The sequence below is a fragment of the Oncorhynchus gorbuscha genome, linkage group LG15 (assembly GCF_021184085.1).
Source record: "Oncorhynchus gorbuscha isolate QuinsamMale2020 ecotype Even-year linkage group LG15, OgorEven_v1.0, whole genome shotgun sequence".
Classification (NCBI taxonomy): Eukaryota; Metazoa; Chordata; class Actinopteri; order Salmoniformes; family Salmonidae; genus Oncorhynchus; species Oncorhynchus gorbuscha.
In genome coordinates, this window is record NC_060187.1 from 61,062,509 (window position 1) to 61,075,324 (window position 12,816).

The window sequence follows — 12,816 nt, forward strand, 5'->3', positions numbered from 1 at the left end:
AGTCAAAATAAAGATGTCCTTTTCTGTTGGTTTTTCTTGCTGTTGGTTGTTCTTGCATATAATAAATTCTATACAGATCCTATTTCGACACAAAATCATTGAAATTAAGTCTGGTGGGTTTTCTACCACTTTCCCCCAAAATAGTCACATAACATCACAATCCGTGCTGCTGTCATTCGATGGCATTGGCATATGTTCTTCAAAAAGAGGACGCTGTAATGAGAGAAATAATGTAGCCTAAGCTACTGAAAATAGGCCTTGACAAGATTACATCATGACAGGAGTGTTTGATTTTATTAAAGTGATGGAGTCCAGACAGGCTGCTTTAGGACATTTTCTGAGTGGTCATATAGCCCTATAGAACCCCCCCCCCCCCCCGGGGCGGTGTCCATAATACCCATAAAAAATTGGGGTCAAACAGGGAAATTGTTCCAATCGTTTTTCCACCATTCATTTTCCCCATAGGGTTTTTTATAAACACTTAAAATAGGGGCTGTGTTTCGTGTAGGCTTACCCTGGCGTGACATTTTGATAACCATGTAAATCTCTCTGACTTTTTCCAATATATTCCACTCTATTTTCTCTCTAATTTCAAAATTGACGTTATGTTATACTACCAATCCCTGCAATCTCCTACATGTCATCTCTAGCTGACACATTTGCTAACAGTTATTGTGTTAATTTGAAACTTGCACAAGACAGTTCACAGAATTGACAATTGTTTGAGAAATGTAGCCAATTGATTCATTGCTACATTTAGTTAACATTATATAGTTAATCCAGAGATTCTTACCTTTGCCTCAATTCGTCAGTCTTGTCCAGATCATCATGGCATTTGTAGTTCTTTATGACAGCCACATTAGCAGCTAATTAGAGTTGAATTTTTAGTGGGGGAAGTACTGTCAAATATATTGATAAGTCACCTTGTCCTAGAGAGATTTACACGGTTATCAAAACTAGAGGTCGACCGATTTAATCGGAATGGCCGATTTCAAGTTTTCATAACAATCGGAAATCGGTATTTTTGGGCGGCGATTTCCGATTTATTTAAATGTTTTATTTATTATTTTTATACCTTTTATTTAACTAGGCAAGTCAGTTAAGAACACATTCTTATTTTCAACGACGGCTTAGGAACTGTGGGTTAACTGCCTTGTTCAGGGGCAGAACGACAGATTTTCACCTTGTCAGCTCAGGGGTTCCAATCTGGCAACCGCACAGTTAACTAGTCCAACGCTCTAACCATTGCACTCCACGAGTAGCCTGCCTGTTACGCGAATGCAGTAGAAGCCAAGGTAAATTGCTAGCTTGCATTAAACTTATCTTATAAAAAACAATCCATCATAATCACTAGTTATAACTACTAATCCAGTTTAGTAGGCAATATTAACCAGGTGAAATTGTCATTTCTCTTGCATTCATTGCACGCAGAGTCAGGGTATATGCAACAGTTTGGGCTGCCTGGCTCATTGCGAACTAATTTGACAGAATTGTACGTAATTATGACATACATTGAAGGTTGTGCAATGTAACAAGAATATTTAGACTTAGGGATGCCACCCGTTAGATGAAATACCGACCGGTTCCGTATTTCACTGAAATAATAAACGTTTTTTTTTCTTCGAAATGATAGTTTCCGGATTCGATCATATTAATGACCAAAGGCTCATATTTTTGTGTGTTAATTATGTTATAATTATGTCTGATTTGATAGAGCAGTCTGACTGTGCAGCAGCAGGCCCGTAATCATTCATTCAAACAGCACTTTCGTGCATTTTGCCAGCAGCTCTTCGCAAGCTGTTTATGACTTCAAGCCTATCAGCCTAATGGCTGGTGTAACCAATGTGAAATGGCTAGCTAGTTAGCTGGGTGTGCGCTAATACTGTTTCAAACGTCACTCGCTTTTAGATTTGAAGTAGTTATTCCCCTTGTGCTGCAAGGGCCGCGGCTTTTGTGGAGCGATGGGTAACAATGCTTCGAGTGTGGCTGTTGTCGATGTGTTTCTGCTTCGAGCCCAGGTAGGGGCGAGGAGGGGGACGGAAGCTATACTGTTACACTGGCAATACTATAAGAACATCCAATAGTTAAAGGTATATGAAATACAAATGGTATAGAGAGAAATAGTCCTATAAATACTATATTAACTACAACCTACAACCTCTTACCTTGGAAAATTGAAGTCTCATGTTAAAAGGAACCACCAACTTTCATATGTTCTCATGTTCTGAGTAAGGAACTTAAACTTTAGCTTTTATACATGGCACATATTTTACATGACACATATTACTTCTCCAACACTTTGTATTTGCATTATTTAAACCAAATTGAACATAAATCAATAAATGTATTTTATTGATGTTTTATATTAAGTTAAAGTAAGTGTTAATTCAATATTGTTGTAATTGTCATTATTACAAATAAAAAAGTGTTTTAAAAAATCAACCGATTAATCGGTATCGGCTTTTTTGGTCCTCTAATAATCGGTATCGCCGTTGAAAAATCGGTCGACCTCTAATCAAAACGTCAAGCCAAGGTAAGTCTACACAAAACACTTATTTGAAGTGTTTCTAAAATGAATGTTGGAAAAATGATTGGAACCATTTCCCTGTTTGACCGCTAGGTTTCAAGGGTATTATGACTCATTCTGTAGTACCCCCCCCCCCCCCCCCCCCGTAAAAGCACCTGTCACTCAAAGCCACCAGTGTATGTCAGACACAAGACAATATTTCTCCTTTACTTAAAACGTATAAAAATAACCTTGGCCTTTACTTAAAACGTATAAAAATAACCTTGGCCTATCTTAGGCTTTCCGAGGCTATAATATTTTTTAAATGTACTTTTATTTAACTAGGCAAGCCAGTTAAGAACAAGTTCTTCTTTTCAATGACGGCCTAGGAACAGTGAGTTAACTGCCTTGTTCAGGGGCAGAACGACAGGTTACTAGTCCAACGCTCTAAACATTAGGCTACCTGTCTAGTGAATGAAGGGAAGTATGAAGGGGACAGCTATCCTATAATATGAAGATTAAATTCACAATCCTTAAAATAGAAACAAATACACACAACAGCCTATTTATCAACAAAGCTGATTATCGAGAGGGAGAATGTTGGAAAGATTTCTCAAACAACAACGGCTCAGCCACGAAGTGATAGGCCAACACAAGCTCTCAGAACAGGACCGCGAGCGCTGACACACTCACTAGCGAGTTAAAAACTGCCTCTGGAAGCAATGTCAGCACAATAATTATTCATCAGGAGCGTCATGAAATGGGTTTCCATGGCCGAGCAACCACACACAAGCCTATGATCACCATGTGTATTGCCAAGCATCGGCTGGAGTGGTGTAAGGTTCGCCACCATTGAACTTTAGAGCAGGGGAAACGCGTTCTCTGGAGTGATGAATCAAGCTTCACCATCTGGTAGTCCGACGGACGAATCTGGGTTTGGCGGATGCCAGTTGAACGCTACCTGCCCCAATGCATAGTGCCATCTGTAAAGTTTTGTGGAGGAGGAATAATGGTCTGGGGCTCTTTTTCATGGTTCGGGCTAGGCTCTTTTAGTTCCAGTGAAGGGAAATCTTAATGCTACAGCATACGACATTCTAGACGATTCTGTGCATCCAACTTTGTTGCAACAGTTTGGGTCAGGCCCTTTCCTGTTTCATCATGGCAATGCCACTGTGCTCAAAGCGAGGTCCATACAGAGATCCTTTGTCGAGATTTATGTGGAATAACTTGACTGGCCTGCACAGAGCCCCGACCTCAACCCCATCGAACACCTTTGGGATGAATTGGAACGCCGACTGCGAGCCAGGCCTAGTCGCCCGACCTCACTAATGCTCTTGTGGCTGAATGGAAACAAGTCCCCGCAGCAATGTTCCAACATCTAATGGAAAGCCTTCCCAGAAGAGTGGAGGTTGTTGTAGCAGCAAAGGGGGGACCGACTACATATTTATGACAAAGGTTTTGGAATGAGATGTTCAATGAAAAGGTGTCCACATACTTTTGGTTATGTAGTGTTTTTCTATCAGTGCTCAGGCGTGCTTGCTCCGTCAACATTAACAGGACAGAAACCAGACGCATGCTCATTTCTCAGATGGAGAGTGTATGTGATCGTATGAAATAAACCAAAATGTATTTCTCACAAGTGTAGCAAGTTGTGATCTCCGTAAACATTTCTATTCCGGGAATGTGAATGGTAAATGACTGTGATTAGTAGATGCATTAACAGAAATGAATGTAACAATGACAGGGTTTGACGGTAAATTGCTTGTTTTAAAAATGAAAGGCTACTACATGGGTATTCATAAAAGTGCATTTCGGACGACACTGTGTGTATATATTGCCCAGGTTACTATTCTACTTTGGTGGGGTAGGGGGGCAGCAATTTTTTTCGTCTCGCCTAGGGCAACATATCGGCCAGGAACGGGCCTGATCAGCATTGATTAGTCTATAAATTAAGGAAAGATTACATATGAAGTTATACCATGTCAGGTTGGAGAGGATTGGCGCATTGTCCATTTGACACATGAGTGCATTATATGCCTCGGAGCCAGAGCAACCTTGTCGACCGCTGTTGAATAATTAATGAATAGTCAGACACCTCCAATTTATAACAATTTATTTATTTACTAGCAAGCAATGAAAACGTGCATTGTATAAAAGAAAGTCAACACATCAAAGCTGAAGTGCCATAGCCTATAGCGCTCTACACCCCCGCTATTCTCTGGATTAGCTGCTCAAACATCAAAGGACAGTTGGAAAGAGGAGATGTAGAACATTTAGTAGACACCGTTAGCAAGATATTTGCTTAGAATCATTAGTGAACACTCCTGCTATTAGGTAAAGTTTATCTGCATGTAAAATTAACTTAATAAAACATTTTATAAATCCTAAAGATGAATGTCGATGACAGTCTTCATCCATAACCGTCAGCTACACAGTTATTCAGTTACTGTCACAGCCCTAGTCTCAGCACAGTTCCTATTGTATACAATTATGAAAATGATTCAGGTTGGAGCGACATGATGACAAATGGCATTTTCCACCCTCAGAACATAGCATACGGAGTGGCCTTCGTGAAGTTCCATTCACCACCAGACAAAAGTGATCCACCAACCACAACAACACCGGTAAGAGAAGCTCAGCCGCAATCTTGAACCTTCTTCTATATAGCCAATGTCGTGGTAATTTCCTGTATTACTAAACATTGAGAGCAAACCACACACAAGTCAGAGTATATTATAAAGTCCATATTTAATTATATATGAGCTTCACCATAGCCCTGTGACTCTCAGATCAATTCAGTGTCTATAAATGAATTCTCTGAGAGTGCAGTTCTTAGTATCATTTATAGCCATGACACACCCATCTCAACTCACATGATGAAACACAGATCTCAGGAACAGTTCACAAAGAGTTCAAAGTTTTTTTTACTTGAAAGAGGAGTATCCCATAGCCAGATAGCATTAGCTATAAATGATCATTCAGTTTGGTCTCCTAATCAAAGTTCTTATCTCATTCTTGGTACCACTTAGGACCAAAACATTACCTCATCCAATGACAAATATCAATTGTCAATTCTAGATACTCCCATCTCAAATACACTTCCTCCTGGACAAGATAAGGATAAGAAAAGACAGTGAGCCTCTTAGGTCATATACTACATTGCTCAAAAAAATAAAGGGAACACTAAAATAACACATCCTAGATCTGAATGAATGAAATATTCTTATTAAAAACTTTTTTCTTAGTAGTTGAATGTGCTGACAACAAAATCACACACAAATAATCAATGGAAATCAAATTGATCAACCCATGGAGGTCTGGATTTGGAGTCACACTCAGAATTAAAGTGGAAAACCACACTACAGGCTGATCCAACTTTGATGTAATGTCCTTAAAACAAGTCCAAATGAGGCTCAGTAGTGTGTGTGGCCTCCACGTGCCTGTATGACCTCCCTACAATGATGAGGTGGCGGATGGTCTCCTGAGGGATCTCCTCTCAGACCTGGACTAAGGTGGTGGATGGAGCGAGACATGATGTCCCAGATGTGCTCATTTGGATTCAGGTCTGGGGAACGGGCGGGCCAGTCCATAGCATCAATGCCTTCCTCTTGCAGGAACTGCTGACACACTCCAGCCACATGAGGTCTAGCATTGTCTTGCATTAGGAGGAACCCAGGGCCAACCGCATCAGCATATGGTCTCACAAGGGGTCTGAGGATCTCATCTCGGTACCTAATGGCAGTCAGGCTACCTCTGGCGAGCACATGGAGGGCTGTGCGGCCCCGCAAAGAAATGTCACCCCACACCTATGACTGACCCACCGCCAAACCGGTCATGCTGGAGGATGTTGCAGGCAGCAGAACGTTCTCCACGGCGTCTCCAGACTGTCACGTCTGTCACGTGCTGAGTGTGAACCTGCTTTATCTGTGAAGAGCAAAGGGCGCCAGTGGCGAATTTGCCAATCTTGGTGTTCTCTGGCAAATTCCAAACGTCCTGCACGGTGTTGGGCTGTAAGCATAACCCCCACCTGTGGACATCAGGCCCTCATACCACCCTCATGAAGTCTGTTTCTTACCGTTTGAGCAGACACATGCACGTTTGTGGCCTGCTGGAGGTCCTTTTGCAGGGCTCTGGCAGTGCTCCTCCTGCTCCTCCTTGCACAAAGGCGGAGGTAGCGCTCCTGCTGCTGGGTTGTTGCCCCCATACGGTCTCCTCCACGTCTCCTGATGTACTGACCTGTCTCCTGGTAGCACCTCCATGCTCTGGACACTACGCTGACAGACACAGCAAACCTTCTTGCCACAGCTCGCATTGATGTTCCATCCTGGATGAGCTGCACTACCTGAGCCACTTGTGTGGGTTGTAGACTCCGTCTCATGCTGTGAGAGTGAAAGCACCGCCTGCATTCAAAAGTGACCAAAACATCAGCCAGGAAGCATAGGAACTGAGAAGTGATCTGTGGTCACCACCTGCAGAACCACTCCTTTATTGGGGGTGTCTTGCTAATTGCCTATAATTTCCACCTGTTGTCTATTCCATTTGCACAACAGCATGTGAAATGTATTGTCAATCAGTGTTGCTTCCTTAGTGGACAGTTTTGATTTCACAGAAGTGTAATTGACTTGGAGTTACATTGTGTTGTTTAAGTGTTCCCTTTATTTTTTTGAGCAGTGTAGATCAAGATATGGGCAACCTCAGAGGGGACACACAATAGTTACAGACACATTCTCATAAGAAGACAAGCCTGACCTCTCCCCTCTCTTGGGCACAAGTAACTTTACCCACATAAGCATACTTATTTATCAATGTTACCTAAATACTTCTGATTCTGCCACGACACCCACTCTCCACTGAGACTAAGTCTCAATAGACTCATTCAGTATATAACTAAACTCAGCAAAACATTGTAAAGGGTTTAAACACTGTTTCCCATGCTTGTTCAATGAACCATAAACAATTAATCAACATGCACCTGTGGAACGGTCGTTACAGCTTTGTGGAACGGTCGTTACGGTCATTACAGCTTACAGACAGTAGGCAATTAAGGCTACAGTTTTGAAAACTTAGGACACTAAAGAGGCCTTTCTGCTGACTCTGAAAAACACCAAAAGTAAGATGCCCAGGGTCCCTGCTCATCTGTGTGAACGTGCCTTAGGCATGTTGCAAGGAGGCATGAGGACTGCAGATGTGGCCAGGGCAATAAATTGCAATGTCTGTACTGTGAGACGCCTAAGACAGCGCTACAGGGAGACCGGACGGACAGCTGATCGTCCTCGCAGTGGCAGACCACGTTTAACAACACCTGCACAGGATCGGTACATCCGAACATCACACCTGCGGGACAGGTACAGGATGGCAACAACAACTGCCCGAGTTACACCAGGAACGCACAATCCCTCCATCAGTGCTCAAGACTGGTTGCAAAAGGCTGAGAGAGGCTGGACTGAAGGCTATTAGGCTTGTTGTAAGGCAGGTCCTCACCAGACATCACCGGCAACACCGTTGCCTATGGGCACAAACCCACCATCGCTGGACCAGACAGGACTGGCAAAAGTGCTCTTCACTGACTAGTCGCGGTTTTGTCTCACCAGGGGTGATGGTCGGATATGCTTTTATCTTCGAAGGAATGAGTGTTATACCGAGGCCTGTACTCTGGAGCGGGATCGATTTGGAGGTGGAGTGTCCGTCATGGTCTGGGGCAGTGTGTCACAGCATCATCGGACTGAGCTTGTTGTCATTGCAGGCAATCTCAACGCTGTGCATTAATGGAAGACATACTCCTCCCTCATGTGGTACCCTTCCTGCAGGCTCATCCTGACATGACCCTCCAGCATGACAATGCCACCAACCATACAGCTCGTTCTGTGCGTGATTTCCTGCAAGACAGGAATGTCAGTGTTCTGCCATGGCCAGCGAAGAGCCCGGATCTCAATCCCAGTGAGCACATCTGGGACCTGTTCACTATGCTTCACTGTAGGGATGGTGCCAGGTTTCCTCCAGATGTGATGCTTGGCATTCAGGCCAAAGAGTTCAATCTTGGTTTCATCAGATGAGGGAATCTTGTTTCTCATGGTTTTTGAGTCCTTTAGGTGTCTCTTTTTTTAAATCGAACTCCAAGCAGGCTGTTGTGCCTTTTACTGAGGAGTGGCTTCCGTCTGGATGCTCTACCATAAAGGCCTGATTGGTGGAGTGCTGAAGAGATGGTTGTCCATCTGGAAGGTTCTCCCATCTCCACAGAGGAAATCTGGAGCTCGGTCAGAGTGAACATTGGGTTCTTGGTCATCTCCCTGACCAAGGCCCTTCTCCCCCGAATTATCAGTTTGGCCCTGCAGCCAGCCCAGGAAAAGTCTTGGTGGTTCCAAACTAATTTTGTTTAAGAATGATGGAGGCCACTGTGTTCATGGGGACCTTTAATGCTGCAGACACAATCCTGACACAATCCTGTCTCGGAGCTCTACGGGCAATTCCTTTGACCTCATTGGCTTGGTTTTTGCTCTGATATGCACACCTATATAGACTAGGTGCGTGCCTTACCAAATCATGTCCAATCAATTGAATTTACCGCAGTTGGACTGCAAGTTGTAGAAAAATCTCAAGGATGATGGAAACCGGATGCACCTGAGCTCAATTTCAAGTCTCATAGCAAAGGGTCGGAATACTTATGTAAATAAGGTATTTCTGTTTTTAATTTTTAATATGTCTGCAACAATTTCCAAAAATCTGTTTTTCGTTTTGTCATTATGAGGTATTGTTTATAGATTGAGGAATACAATTCAAAAAAATCTATTTTAGATTAAGGCTGATTTTTAAGGTCTGATTAGATTAGTCTGATTGCACTGTAAGTCCATATGCCACCATCTGTTGCGCAGATCCAGTAATATGCTTCAACCGCAAATGACTGGGCACTGTTTTATTTCTTTATTAGATGGTGCTTGTCTTTCCCATTCATTTGGGATTTATGCATAAAGCTGGATCCACACAGCAGATGGGCTAGGCTGTGGACTCGTCTAGAGAACTTTTTTTTCTAAACTTTCTTTGATTTTGAGTGACCTGGAATTTATACCATCAAAAATGATATTTATGTGCACTGCCCTGTGCTTTCCTAACATGACTGACTGATCAGACTCTCTCACAACACTGTCTTTCTTGCCCCCTGACAGAAGTTGACCAAGCTGGGCCAGTTCCGGGTGAAGGATGAGTCCCCCTCGGCTTGCCCCAGTCTACAGCCAGGCAGCCTCTTCTTCAACAGAGAGAGCACCTCCAAAGCCAGCCCAGCACTCAAGGGTACTACTACTGTACTCAAGCTAAAGACCTAGTTACAGCTAATTTCAGATTGCATGTTTATTAGAGCGCATTGATGTGATGTGATTGAGTGAGCGAAAAGCACCATAGGATCTGCTGGTGGGGTGAGAAATGTGAAACAATATTTCCCAACTTCTTTCTCTGTCTTGTCACCTCTTCTCTCCCCACAGTTTCACCACAGACTGAGAAGCTCAGCTATGCAGCTGCCGCCCTGCAGTCTGGATCAGGGTCTAGCCACTCCTCAGCCCCACCGTCCTCCAACTCTCCCCCACCACAGGTAAGGACCAAGGCTTGGTCTGCATCCCAAATGGCACCGTAATCCCTATATAGTGCACTATTTTTGATCAGAGCCCATAGTGATGCATCATTGGCTTCTCTAAGACCAGAACTGATGGTGAATCATTCATTAAGTCCTTCCAGGCTAGTGCGGACTGACCTGAATCTCCAGGCTATGATACTAGTTATGTCCCAAATGGCACCTTATTCTATTCCTATATAGTGCCCTAGTTTTGCCAAGCGCCTTATGGGCCTTGGTTAAAAGTAGTGCACAATATAGGGAATAGGGTGCCATTTGAGAGGCAGACACCATGTTGATTTCTTTAAAAAGAGGTACAAGGTGATTGTTTTTTAGTCCTGCAGCTGTGTTCGGTAGACTGCGGCCGCGTAGCTAATGTAGTATAGATTTAATGTAAACATTGTAAATCATCTATAGTGAAAAGAGATGACAGAATGGTTTGCTTGTGGTACATTTTTCCAGAGGTTCAGAGATGGAACATTCTTTCAAGTGAGAGGCGATGTTACTCACTTACACATTCATTTACATAAGTGTAAACATAATTAGGACCTGCGATTTGTTTGCTTGTTTGTTTTCTCTGCTCATTTCTGTCAGTTATCCCACTTATAGAAATTATAAGCCGTTTTCATTCTAAATGTCTTGTTTTCTTAATTGAAAAGTGAGTGTTCTCAACTGCTTTGCTCTTTGTGTACGTATTTCTCTCATGGTTTTACCGTAAGGACAAATTGCTTTATCCATCCTCTCTCCTTTTTCCTAGGCAGCAGTGAAGAGGAAGTTTGAGTTCACTAAAGAGCGCCAGACTGCCCTCGCTCCGCCCCCCTCAAAGAAACCCAGCCCTATGGGCTCTCCTGAACGGGGCACTACCACCCCCAAACCCAAGGCCAAACCCAGCACAGCCAGTACTCCCAGCCCCATCGCTGCCAAAGGTAAAGACACCCTGCAACTCAGTCAGCTATCCAGCCAGCCACTCACTGACTCATTCTACACATTTTTCACCTTTGCTTGTGTGAATAAAGTAAATTTAATAAATCGATGCAAATACCCTGATAGTTATATATTCTTATTTTCCCCTCTCCTCATCTCTGTCATTCTTTTCACCCCAGTCTCCCCTGCCCAGAAAACCCCAGACACCAAGAAGAAGGAGAGCCTGTCCAAACCACAAGCCAAGCCCAGAGCCAAACCCTCCAAAGCCCAATCCAGCTCTTCTGAGGCCACCGTTCCCCTCAACAAGATCATGGAGGGGGTGGTGTTTGTGCTGAGTGGCTTCCAGAACCCCTTTCGGGGGGACCTGAGGGACAAGGCCCTGGCCATGGGGGCCAAGTACCGCTCTGACTGGACCCCTGACGCCACGCATCTCATGTGAGTGGAGGAGATGGAGATACTGGGAGGTAGTAGTTTGGGAAGTACTCTTAAGTTGGGTTCTCATTGTAATCTGAAATCTTATTGGTAATTTAAAGATGCATGAAAATGGTAATAGAGTGAGGTACGAACATATTGGAAACAGGTCAAAAAGAATTGTGTGGAGTACAACCAACAATGGGGCTAGTATTATAGTGGTAGTAATGTTTTTAGGAGTAATATTATCAAGTATATTCTCCATCTCATATACAACCAAGACTAGTGTAACTAGAGGAGTATCACGATAACAGCATGCAAAGCAGACCATATCACACTAATCACACTCTGCCATAGTAGCAGTGGGCTGCCCCTGGCTTCCTTCCTGTGCCTGCATCCCATATGGCACCCTATTTATTGCACTATACAGGGAATAGTGTGCCATATTTTGGATGTAGCCATGGTCACTTTGGACCCTGGTCGAAAGTAGTGCACGATATAGAATGCCATCTGGGATGCAGCCGTGCTAACCAAGGGTTTATCATCTGCTTTATCCAGCTGTGCCTTCTCCAACACCCCCAAGTACAGCCAGGTGAAGTCAGCAGGGGGCGTCATCGTCCGGAAGGAGTGGGTGCTGGACTGTCACAAGAGGAAGCAGAAGATCTCCTTCAAACGGTAAGGGGAGGGAGGGGGAGGCTGTGGGAGGCAGACTGTGGGGGATGGAGGAGGAGACTGTGGGTGGCAGAACGAGGGGGAGGGAGGGGGAGACTGAGGGAGGCAGAACGAGGGGGAGACTGAGGGAGGCAGAATGAGGGGGAGAGTGGCAGAGAGAGAGGGGAGGAAGTTGGACTGTGTTGTTAAGTCTGCTTCAAATAAATGGGTCCTTTGACTCATTGCCACCCATTCTCTATCAGAAAGCTTCTTTGAATTCAGTGAATTAAGTGAAGTTGGCAGTTAATGGTGTTTATAAGCACCTATTGCCAAGACTTTACCTGTACCCATGCAGCTCACTGAAGAATGTTCTCTTGAAGAGCTGAGGCCTGCTGTGATGTATTCAGTCTAACTTCTAATGATTCTTTTCACTACAAGCGGACTCAATGAAGATCTCTCTTCAATCAAAACTGTGCATTGAAGAATATGGATGAATCTCGACTTAGTCAAAGCAAGGCCTCAGATAATATGAAAAGGGTTTCTTACCGCACCCTTCTTCAAAGTGAAAATGTCTTTCACATAAGGTCTTCACTTCTCGTCTGTCGCCTGAGGTGAAATCACTGCTTCCACGGGTAGTTTCGAGACCTGGTTTCAAATACTATTTGTAGATCAATAAGACCTCATTTCAAATACGTTTCGAATGATGTGTTTAGACAAAAAAATGTTT

The 12,816-nt window shown here is 43.7% G+C and overlaps 1 protein-coding gene across 1 annotated transcript in view; it reads left to right on the forward strand.

Annotated features, from left to right (window-relative positions):
* Positions 1 to 12,816, forward strand: part of LOC123997638 (DNA repair protein XRCC1-like) — a 33,095-nt gene that overhangs the window by 4,461 nt on the left and 15,818 nt on the right. The window contains exons 5-10 of the mRNA XM_046302075.1: positions 5,053 to 5,130; positions 9,667 to 9,790; positions 9,979 to 10,085; positions 10,861 to 11,029; positions 11,207 to 11,462; positions 11,997 to 12,113. Of these exons, the coding sequence (XP_046158031.1) occupies positions 5,053 to 5,130; positions 9,667 to 9,790; positions 9,979 to 10,085; positions 10,861 to 11,029; positions 11,207 to 11,462; positions 11,997 to 12,113 (851 nt within the window). The remainder of the gene's footprint in view (positions 1 to 5,052; positions 5,131 to 9,666; positions 9,791 to 9,978; positions 10,086 to 10,860; positions 11,030 to 11,206; positions 11,463 to 11,996; positions 12,114 to 12,816) is intronic.